This window comes from Terrapene carolina, unplaced genomic scaffold (assembly GCF_002925995.2).
Source record: "Terrapene carolina triunguis isolate 2854851 unplaced genomic scaffold, T_m_triunguis-2.0 Scaffold194, whole genome shotgun sequence".
Classification (NCBI taxonomy): Eukaryota; Metazoa; Chordata; order Testudines; family Emydidae; genus Terrapene; species Terrapene triunguis.
This window is the reverse complement of record NW_020664545.1, coordinates 5,379,972-5,391,137: the sequence shown is the minus strand read 5'-3', so window position 1 is coordinate 5,391,137 and position 11,166 is coordinate 5,379,972. Positions and strand designations below refer to the sequence as shown.

Sequence of the window (11,166 nt, the reverse complement as noted above, 5' to 3'; positions counted from 1 at the left end):
ATGCTGGAGGGTTCCTTCACGTGCTCATGCTCCAGTGGCAATGTACCCCATTAGAGGAACAATGGGGGGGGCACCTTTTGCCTCATGCCCATGGTCATTTAGGCAGCACCCAAGTAGTGAAGAGAGACAGAATGACTAGCCCCTTTAAGGCAGCATTGGGGTGACCTCCCCTGCACCGATTGCACTGATATCAGTGCAACTGGTGGCAGTAGTGGGATTGCTAGCATTTTTTACCACTCTGTTGCCTAACCCCAGGCAGCCCTGCACAACCCAGTGATAAAAACACCTGAGCCCACTCTGAGAGCAGTGGTGGCAAAGGAATAGGAGGGCTTTTGTGCCATCGCCCACTGCTGGGGAGGGCTATGTCTGCACGAAGAGGATTTGGGTGGTAATCCTGACCGTAGGCTCTAGCTGCTTGCCCTGCGGAGACATTGCATGGGGTGGCGGAGATTGGGCAATAGACGCTGAGTGCAGCAAAACGCACTGCGATGCGAGCGATCAATGTCTGGGCGGAGGGAGGGCGCGAAGGCTGCCGTTCCACCCCCCCACACACACAATACTCCAGGAGCCAAGCTCCTTGCTGTTGTCATGGCAACGTGGCAAGAAACTGCCGTGGAGCGGGCGTCTCCCGTGAGCTCTGCCGGATCTCTGGGGGTTCACGCACTTCCGGTGCATGAGCTTTTCCCGCCTCGGGCCTGCCTCGGCATGGTAGCCACCTGTGCAGCTAATGCAGCCAGGTCGGCATATGCTGCGGGCGTGTTCGGACAGGTGAGCAGCAGCGTGTGCCCGCCCTATTGGCACGTCATGTGCCTGTGCACAGGGACGAATGTACATTATCTGGTGTGGGGCGCAGGGGGGAATTGTGAGCGCACGAGTAATGGCCCCGGACTAACAACCCGACAACTCTGCACTATAAGGATGTTCAGAATCCAAGCCGAAATCCCCCCGGTGCAGCAAGCCGGTCCCTCCACGACAGCTGGGTCCAGGCCTAGCTTTAAGACGGTCCCATGAGATGACACAAAGCAGCCCCAGCTCAGAGCTAGAGAACCAGGGAGAACCACAGGGTCAGGCTACGTCCAGCAGCCCTGCTGGTGAATCCCCCTTTATCGGCATTTCAGCCTAGTCCTGCCTCTTCCAGGATCTGTAAGGGGTGAGACCCTGGAGGGGTGGGTGGGGGTGTCCTCCACCCACCTCCAGCCCTCTGTGAATTACAGGGCAGCAAAGGCGAGATTACGCTTTGACAGCAGCATGAGGCAGCCACTCCCCTGCCTGCTCTGTCCCCCTGCAACCTAACCAGCTGTGCCCGGGGGGTCTGGCTCTCTCTGTGCTTGGGCCACCCCCGTCTCATAGCTGGGGCTCTCACCCGCCTTGTTCAAACAGCACGGGAAGGGCTACGGCGATGGGGCACCTTGCATTGCCAGCAGCCGCTCCCCCTCAGAGGTTCGTGGCCATTCCTACCCCACCAGTAGCAACGCAGGCACTCCTGACCCCATTCCTCTCAAGCTGGACTGCTCCTTCTGTGGGCACAACGCCCTGCTGCACGAGCTGCCCCTTTGCAAATACCCGGTCGTACAGCAGGACCTAAAACCGATGGGACCCGCCATCCTGGTGCAGCGGGAGGCAGCGTGGTCGGGGGCTAGAAGTGGGAACTGGGAGGCAGGACTCCTGGGTTCTGCCTCAGCCTGTGTTGGCCCTGCTTGGTGCCTCAGTTTCCCCATCTGTAAAACGGAGACGATGACACCGACCCACTCGTCCGCTGAGGTCGCCGGCACTGGCCACAGCTGGAGACGGCAGACAGGGCTAGATGGACTCCAGGCTGGCAGCACCTGTGGTCCTAAAGTGCTTTGGGGATCTATACGAAAACTGCTAAGGATAAAGCTTCAATCTGCTGCTGCTAATGCACTGAGCGCCGGGCTCCCCTCCCCGCCCCCGCTATGTGCCAGGTGCTGGGCTCCTTCAGCTGGGTTAAAAATAAACAACGTGCCAGATGGAGCCAATGAGCAAAACCTCCCCTCTAGCGACCAAAAAAATAGAGAATAATAATAAAACTAGACCCAGCCCCTCCCCCCCAACCCCTGAGAACTCTGTGACCCCCCCCCCCCCCAGCGCCTCCCCTTCCAGCCCAGAGCCCACGTTCTGCCTGGGTGGGGTTATTGTGCAGCTCCTTGGAGGCCAGGAGTGCGAAGGCGGCTGTTGCGAATGAGCCCAGCCCGTGGGTAAGGTGGCCCTGTTGGAGCAGCGCCCCCGGGGACGGGCTTGGTTCACCTGCAGCATGTGCTCTCCACAGCTGGTAGCAGGGCCCTGGATGTGGCATGCGGGGAACCTGCTGCTGCAGTGCCCGAGAGCCGGGGTCTGGCCTAAGTGCTTGAGAGGCAGCAGGGTTGCTTTTCGCTCACATGCTCTAGGAGTGTCTGCAGCATATCTGCCTATCCCCCTGCAAGTCTGTCTGTCCAACAGCTCCATGTCTGGCCACCTATCTAGCCACTCAGCCCCATTGCAGCCTCCTCTGCCAGGGGCGCCGGTTCAGATTTAGGGGGGGGCAATTTTAACTGTGATTCCAAGGGCTTCTTAGGCACCTGAAAACTCTAGAGTTTTTTTGCAGATAATAATTTAGAAATTAGCTAACAGGAGCCCTGCGACTAATTCCGCTATAAACAAAGAGGATTTAATAACTATTAAACCCACTCAGCTCTAACACTAACATGGTCTCACATCTTGTGCCAAGTCACTTAAGGAACACTGGTTTAAAAGTTTAATGTATAGTCTTTGTGACTAGCTCTTGAATACAACTATTGAAACAATTGTACAAAAATCTAGATGACGTTCTATCACAAAGCTGCAGCTAGGCATCTAATGGGGTGTCCAAAGCACCAAACCTTCTAAGTGCATTTGAAAATCTCACTAGGTGCCTAAATCCCTTTGAAAATCTGGCCTTTAGTCTGTGCGTGCCTCGGTGCCCCATCTGTACAATGGGGCTAACAGCCCTGCTCAACTTCACTGAGGGGCAACCTAGGCTCCGTGCATTGCTATATGTTTTCTGAGCTCCCCCCCCGCCGCCCGTGTTTGCTCTAAAACACCCCCTCCACAGAGGGATTCCCCTTTTACAGGCTAAACTTCCAGATCCTTAATGCAATCACCAGCCCTTCCTTAGCTTAATCACCCTGTTTGTAAACAAAATACTGACCACCCCCCCGCCCCAGGGGCACCTCTCCTCTGCAGAACTTACATGTCACACTAATGCTGGGCTGTAGTTAAGAGCTCCACCTGGGAGCTTGCACACCTCCTGTATGAAACGCAGGGGGGCTCCCACCTTCCCCCCAAATGGCGCCCTGGCTTGCTGCCCATTTGCACGCAGGCATTCCACGCTTCCCTTGCAGCTCCCAGCCGGAGCGCCAGGCGCGTGGGCGATCGAGGCTCGGGGCTTTTCCAGAGCACGGGAATGTCTCGACACGGTTGTGTACATTGCCGGCTGCACGCCGGCAAAGCCGCACGCCTCCGTCTGGGCACCTGAGTGGGCGTGAGAGCCAGGCCAGGCCACGCAGAGAGGTCAGGAAGGTGATTGCTGGTGGCACCCGCCCCCGGGCCCAGCTCTGGGCTCAGTTAATCCCCCCCCCCCCCCGCCACAGCTGTTTATATTAAACATACGCGTTGATCCGCTTGCTCTGTAAGTACTAGGGGTGGGGTGTGAGGGCTTCCTCTCCCTCCCCCTCCCCTCCATAGGTCTCTGCACCATTCTCCCCCCACCCTGCATTTACTTCAACCCAGCCTGAGCGTCAGGCCCCGCTGGGGTGACCAGACAGCAAGTGTGAAAAATCGGGACAGGGAGTGGAAGGTAATAGGAGTCTATATACAAAAAAGACCCAAAAATCGGGACTGTCCCTATAAAATCGGGACATCTGGTCACCCTAGGCCCCGCCGGGGGCCTGCAACACCTGGCTGGCCTTGCGAAGACACACGCGGTCACTCACACCCACGTGCACGGCTCCACCCACGCGGACCTGGCCCATAAACATCTTAGCAGCTGGCTTTGGGGGTTAGAGCGGTTTAGCTGGTTCATAAGCCCTACTCTCCTGCCCCTCCCCTGGTGTGTGTGTGTGTGTGGGGGGGATTCTGGGGGGGCAGGAGAACAGCATTAGCTCGCACAAGGCGGCCAGCATCACTGATTCGTAGTGTCAGTGTTATGAGGCAGGCATTGGACTCTCTCGCTAGGGGTTAGAGCAGGGACTGGCAGCCAGACGCCTGGGTTCTTAGCTCCCCGAGGCTCAGGAGAGGCACCGGTTTCTAGTGGGTTAGAGCTGGCAGGGGCGTCAGGGTTTCTACGCCCGGCTCTGGGAGGGTTGGGGCTAGTGGTTAGAGCCGGCGACAAAGCCAGGATTCCTGGGTTCTCTTCCCAGCTCTGGGAGGGGAGTGGTTGGGGGTGGGCACAGACCTGGCAGTCAAGTCCCCTGGGTTTCTGTTCTTTATTTGGCCTTTGAGGAAGTCACGTCACGTCTCTGTGCCTCAGTTTCCCCAGATGATCAGACTGGGCCGACTTTGTCAAGCCTTTGCGCACGCCTCTGCCGAACGCTGCCAACAGGAACCCGATCAGCACCGCTGTATAAATGACACGTGTGCCGCAGCAGGGGTGGCAGCAGATGTGCTGGGAGTTAAAATTAGGACCAAAAAAGCTAAAAGAGCAACCGATAATTACAGTGGAAGGGGGGTGGGGTGGGGCGGGAACAGGGCAGGAAAGCTAAAGGAACAGAGAGTGAAGGCCTGTGCTTTGGGAGAGGGTGGTGCTGAAGTCTGGCCCAGCCGTAGCTGCCGGTCACCTGCCTGCTAATGGAGCCCATCTCCCCTTCTGCGGAGGTGTCATTAGTTCTTTGGGGGGGGGCTGGTGAGCGAAGCTTTCCAAGCTGAGCAGGGGGAGCATTTGACAGCAGCGACGAAAGGCTCGGCGGCTCGGAGTGAGCGGAAACAGGCTCCAGCCTCCTCCACCCCGCCGCAGCAGGGTGAGCGATCACCTAGCGCCCTGTGCAATTATCCGCAGGGCGGGGGCCACCAGCTTTGTTTGGGAGGAAGTGGAGCCGGGGACAGGAAAGCAGGATGGGGGGGCCCAGGGCTCGGCGAGGGGAGGCTGCTAGAGACGTCAGCGTGATCAGGCTATTCGGGGAGGCCCTACCCGGAGCTGTGTCCAGCAGCTGGCTCGAGCATTGGCCAGAATTGATTTTGAACGGGATTCAAGGGAGCGGCAGGTTGGACTGAAGAGCCTGATGGAACTGTAGACCCGGCAGCCCACACGCTGGGGATCCTGCAGAGACCCCCAGAGCTGCTAGCAAACCAGTAACGCTCCGGGAGCAGCCCCGGCCAGAGTCAGAAAGGGGCGCTCCTGCCAGATAGGGGCAGTGGGTGCTTTCCCAAGGACGTGTGGTCGGGGGGGGCATGGGAATCAGGGCACCTGGGTTCTAGTCCCAGCTGTAGGAAGGAAGTGGCTGGGGGCTAATGGGTTAAAGCAAAGAGAAGTGGGCCTCAAGCCGCTTGGGTACCATTTGCAGCTCTGGGAGGGGAGTGGCTAGTGGGTAAAGTAGGACCTGGGGAGGCAGGACTCCTGGGTTCTTTTCCTCCGTATGCTACTCACAGATTCTCGCCGTGCTAGTGGAATTTCCTGCTGGCCAGTTTGCCCAGCTTTCTAGTCCCTTTGCACCATGGGAGCTGGCATAACGATGCCACCGCAGTGCCCAGAATGATGCCCATTGAGTATACGGCCAGCCCAGCCCAGCGTGGCTGCCTAGCCGGTGAGGTGAGGCCAGGCGAGATGGGGGGGCTCATGCAGGGGTTGCCTCTCTTCTGAAAGCACAGGCCGCATGGCACCATCGGTTCGGATCCCCGATGCAAACAGGTCCCTTTTGAGAAGCATTTTCATGCAGCCCAGGGGCAAGTCACAACTTTGCCCAAGGGCAAAGAGCAGTGGGCAGAGCGATGGGGGGCGGGAGGGGGGACGACTCCATCACAGGCAGGAAATGCCCACACTGGGGCAATGGAATTTTAACAAGGTTTCCAGTCACTTATCTGCCAGACAACAGACTGCCTCCCCCTGCAACCAGGCTGACGTGGAGAGAGACACAGGTTCATTTGTTTATTTCCTTACAAACACAGCAGGTTCAGCCATCGCCTGACAGATGCATTTACAGTTTGGGGACTGGCTTAGTGTCGGGGTGTCCCCCCCTCCCACTGGAGCCCCGGAGCGGCTCTGCTTCCTTCTAGTGCTCGCACCCTTGCAGAGCGGGGTCAGGAACGGCCCAGGTTACAGCTCTGCGGCAGTTTCCTACCATGACACCTGTAACTCCCCGCCCCAAGCTCCCTCAAAGGGGGGGGACGCGCCCTGTCTCGGCCGCTGCCGGGGGACCAGGCTGGGCTCCATCCTCGCGGCTCTCCCGAGGAGTTCCCCCGCCAGCCAGAAACGTGGCTGCCCACGAGAAATGGAAAAGCACTGCAGGATCAGAGGAACCCTTCTAATTGCACTGGTAGCATTGGGCAATGTAAGGAATCGAGGTCTGTTAGTCCACTGTGTAATTCCCCTCCCCCTCCCCCGTCCCCCCAGCGTTAGCTCCCCGCACCCTCCTCCCCCGTGGCACAGAGCCCAGCTAGGACCCCCCATCTCTCTAGAGAGTGTATTTCCCCCTTATGCAACCCCCCACCCTCCACCCCCATACACATGCCTCCCATTCACCCACCTGCCTTCCAGCTCACAGCCCTCCCACGGCTCCTGACCAACTAGCCGTTGTGGCTATAGAGACAGATGCCCAAAGGCTAAGCAAAGGCCACAGGGTCTCACACAGCTGCTGGCTAGAGCAGGGGGTGACGGGGGGACAACATCCATTTCCTGTCCCTTTGCCTTCCCCTGTCCCATCGCCATCTCCTGCCTGGGCCACACAGGGGCCCTGCTGCAAAGCCCACTGAAGTCAGATGTCACTAGGCTTGGGATCAGGCCCACGGCGAGTCGGGGCGGCCAGCTTGGCTGTGGATTGGGTTCGGTGGGGAACCAGGGGAACCGGGGGCCGTTTTTCATGGGGGGGCAAACGACAATGACAAAAGCATCACGAAGACGTCCTCAAACTTTCCCGCGCTATTTAAAAAATAAATAAATAAAAATCCCACCCGCTCAAATCACAAGGCTGGTGCGAAAGCCCCCTGCTCCTCCCTCCCCCCATGCGTTGGCGGCTCTGATCGCCGTCTCACCCCAGGGACGGGGAGACGCGAGAGACAATTAAATCGGCGCAATCGGGTTGCCCCCATCCCAAGCCTGGGCGCTCTTCCAAAGCCAGGATCCCGCCTGGGACGCCCGTGCCCTGCCCCACGCTTGTGCCAGGACGGGGCGGTAAAGCGGCAGCAGGACTGAGCCGCCTGGTAGCAAAGCACGGAGGGTTATTTATCAAAGTGTCCTCGGCCGATGGGCGGCTAAGGCAAGTGTCCCCCCGGAAAGCTTTGTCTGTCAGCCTCTTCTGACCGCCCACGGGCAGTACATGGGGTGAGCTTCGAATGTCCCTAAGCATCTCTGTGAGACTCAGCACAGAGGGCAAGGAGCGGCCAGGCCGGCACTGACGCCTGAACAAAGGGCCCCTGAAAAATCTCCAGGCAGCCAGTGAAAAGCCTTTGAGCCCCGGCTAATGCCCCTTCCCCACCGCGCACGCCCCGCGCGTCAGCCAGGGAGCTATTTACAGAGTCCGACAGCATCCAGAGTTCAGTTGGTGGCCGGACGTGCACCCCTGCACAGATGGAGCAGGACATGACACAGGATGCTGGCGACTGGATCCGTTGGCTGCCAGCTCCCGGCGAGTGAGGCAAATAAATCCACATGCAAGGCTGGAGACAGTTGCCTCAACTGGTAGCCCAGGACTCCTGGATTCCGCCTTTTCAAGGTCCTTCATTCTCCCCCACCCCACCATCGCAACAGCCGAACAAACTCAAACCCTCCCGGGACCCGTCAGCACCTGGTTAACAAATAAATAAACATGGAAAATTCCTCCCCTGGTTGGACATTCGGAGTCCCGCGGAGGGCTGGTTGTTTTAACGCCCTGGAGAAGAACTCTGCGGTCCCTGCCTCTTCTAGTCCACCCCTCCCATCCGGCGCTCGCACCATCGTCTCCACGTGCTGCTCCGCTTTGAGGCTGCTGTATATAAATCCCCGGAGGCCCTCCAAAGACGGATGCTCGCCCCACCCCGGTCCTGGCCTCATCCCAAAGCAGCAGCACACGGAGTGGGCTGATTGTGTCGTTCAGCAGAGGAGACACCCACGAAGGCAGGTTCCCCGCTCTGGACAGCTGCCCTGGGTCGGGGCAGGTGGGGTGGAAGCCGGGGGGCGGGAGGGGGAGGGAATTACTCCTTAAATCTCCGGTTGGCTTGGATTTTCTTGTAGTAGTTTTCCGCCTCGTTGTCCGTGTGTCCGTCCTTCTCGCTGACCGTCAGGCCGGCGGGCTTCCTCCGCAGGGTGGACTCCCGGCTGGCAGGGCCTAGCACATTCTCCGGGATGCCCTCGCCCCGCTCTGCCACCCCGCCCCCTCCCGGCGCCACGTTGATGGTGGCCACGCTGCCGTAGCGCGGCTCGTCCTGCTCGATGTCGCTGACGGAGGAGCCCGGGGAGACGCCGGCGCTCCTGGTGGGCCGGAAGCCCCGGTAATCCTTGCCCATCTCATTCAGCTCGTAGGCATCCTGCCCGTCCGAGCCTTTCTGGGCCACCTTCCACTCCCAGGGCCCGTTGCCGGAGGAGAGGTGCACCACGGGGTGGTGCGGGGCGTGGGCGTCGATGGTGACGATGCTGGAGCTGTCCCGCTCTGACGGCGAGCGGTACTGGGAGGAGTCGGAGCTGGTGGAGGACGAGGAGGTCTCCGAGTGCTTGGGGGTGACGGACACCAGGCCCTGCTGTTTGGACATGGCGATGACCTGCATGAGCCGAGGCGGGTTGGCCACCCGCTGGCCCGCCCCCTTCTCCGCCATCATCATCCACTTGGCCCGCACGGCCGAGCTGCTGTTGGGCGAGATGTTGGCAGTGCCTTGGCTCTCCTCGGGGATGTGAACCAGCTGGGACGCCCCCGGCCGGGGCTGGATGAGAACCCGGGGCCCCATGGCGGCCCGCTCGGCCGTGCGGGCCTGCACCGTCGGGTAGAGTGAGGGGGGGACGTGCTCCTCTTCATCCGCGCCCACCGAGTCTGAGCCAGCCCTTGCGTGCCCACTGGCCTCCTCGGCCAGCGTCATGCTCCGGCCCTCCAGGGATTTCTGCTTCCACTCGGTGATGAGCTGCTTGGAGCGGGAGGCGTCCACGGGGACGTGGATGGTCATGTGGCGCCGGGCGGGGTCGTCCATGGAGGGGGTGTTGACCCGGGGCAGGGTGTTGCTGAAGGTGACCATGTTCTCCTTGCCCATGGGGCTGCGGGGGGCCAGCAGGTCCACGTCCACGCTGGCCCGTTTCAGGCTGCCCAGGGAGTTCTTCTCCCGCTGGACCTGGCGGTTCACCCCATCCAGCCGGGTCTGGGGGTTGAGCTCGTCCGTGCTGACCGACTTATTCTGGTGGTACACCGAGTCGTGGCCCCGCTGGGTCAGGGCCCGCAGGGCGTCCTTGGTGGGGGGGTTGGCCGGGGCCCTCTCGGTCGGCGCTTGGAAGTTGCCCACCGCGTGGTACGCCTGAGGGGAGAAAGGCCAGGGGTCAGGGGTTAGACCACACGGCAGCCATCCAGTCACAGTTCGGGCGCCCGCGGGCTTCCCACTTTTAGGGAGCTTCCATCGCTCCTAATGCCAGTGACTGAAGCCAACCCCTGGAGGGAGACGCAAAGGCCCTCCCTGAGCCGGGCTCCCGCCCCCCGGGGCGTGAACTCACCAGGTAGGCCGCAATCCCGGAGCCGATGAGGAAGCCCACGTAGACATCGATAGGGTGGCTGCGGTACTGGGTGATCTGGGTCAAGCCGCAGACGCCGGCGGCGATGGCGAAGGCGAAGACCAGGATGGGCTTCAGGAGCTTGGTGCTGTCCGAGATGATGGAGTTGAAATACATCTGGCCAAAGGAGAGGAGAGCGGGGGCCTGTCAGAGCCACGGGCTGAGCGCTGGCCCAGCAAATGCACGGGGCTGGCTGGGCAGCCAAGGATGCGACCTCCTGTGTTGGTGGGTGACCCCCTCCCTGCATGGACTGCCCAGGCCTTTCCGGTTTGGGGGAGCACCTCGGCTAGTCCCAGGAGGGTGAGGCTTGTCAGCTGTATGCAGTTTTGCGTGTGTGTGTGTGAGAGAGAGAGAGCAAAGCACTCTGTGTGTTTGCACGCATGGGTGCATGTTGAGGGGGCATTTGATTGTGTCGGGGGGCACCGTAGGTATGTTTGCATTTGTATAAGGCAGGGTGCTGCGTGCATGTATCCATGCGGGTGTGTGGGAGTACATGGGGGGAGGAGCATGGGCTGGGGGGGCACCAAAAGGTGTTTGCGTGTGTGTGGAGCAGCACGTGTGTGTTGGGGGTGTGTGTGTGTGCACAGTGAGGTGGCTTGCCTGGGGAAGGCGCTGTACGGGGGCATGCGTGAGGGATTGAGCTGTAAGCGTGAGGCAGGCGTCTGTCTGCGGGCTCCACATACTTGCATCAGCCCGTGGTTGCAAGTCGGGGAGATAAGGAGAGAAGCGGGTGAACTCACCGACACGTAGACAGCAGCGAAAGCTGAGAGCGTTGCATGCTGGGACGGGAAAGTCTTCCTGCAAAAGGGAAACAAAGGACAGCTCGAGCAGCCTGGGCTAGTGCTGGCACGGACCTGGCTGCGGCACGGTGAGCAGCCAGATCCCAGCGTGGTACATGCAGCGGGGCCCCGGCAGGGGTGCGGGTGAGAAGAGACGGCCTCGGGCTCCCTTCCTTGGGGACCATCGGGGGCAGAGTCCCTCAAGCCGAGCCCTTTGGCCCTGGACTGCAGGGGACGTACCTGGCAGAGAGAATCGCATTCTGGTCCTGGCCCGAGCAGATGTCCTGGGTGATGTAAGGGTTGGAGTCGCAGGAGATCCCCAGCAGCGTGTAGTTGGGCTTGCAGACGGTCAGGAAAAAGGGGGCGTGGTAGCCAGTGGCCAGCTGGATCACGTCCGTCACCAGGGCGGTGGCACAGAGTCCGAACACGTGGACCCCTGGGGGCATCACGGGCGGGTCACGGGTTAGAGCCTTGGCCACC

At 60.4% G+C, this 11,166-nt stretch overlaps 1 protein-coding gene across 1 annotated transcript in view; it reads right to left on the bottom strand.

Annotated features, from left to right (window-relative positions):
- Window positions 1-7,720: 7,720 nt before the first annotated feature.
- The window catches only part of PLPPR3 (phospholipid phosphatase related 3), a 12,522-nt gene continuing 9,076 nt past the window's right edge, over window positions 7,721-11,166 (bottom strand). Inside the window, exons 5-8 of the mRNA XM_026654975.2 lie at window positions 10,927-11,122; window positions 10,648-10,705; window positions 9,851-10,024; window positions 7,721-9,657 (exon numbers count right to left, since the gene is read on the bottom strand). Coding sequence (XP_026510760.1) covers window positions 8,356-9,657; window positions 9,851-10,024; window positions 10,648-10,705; window positions 10,927-11,122 — 1,730 coding nt within the window. The 3' untranslated portion in view covers window positions 7,721-8,355. The remainder of the gene's footprint in view (window positions 9,658-9,850; window positions 10,025-10,647; window positions 10,706-10,926; window positions 11,123-11,166) is intronic.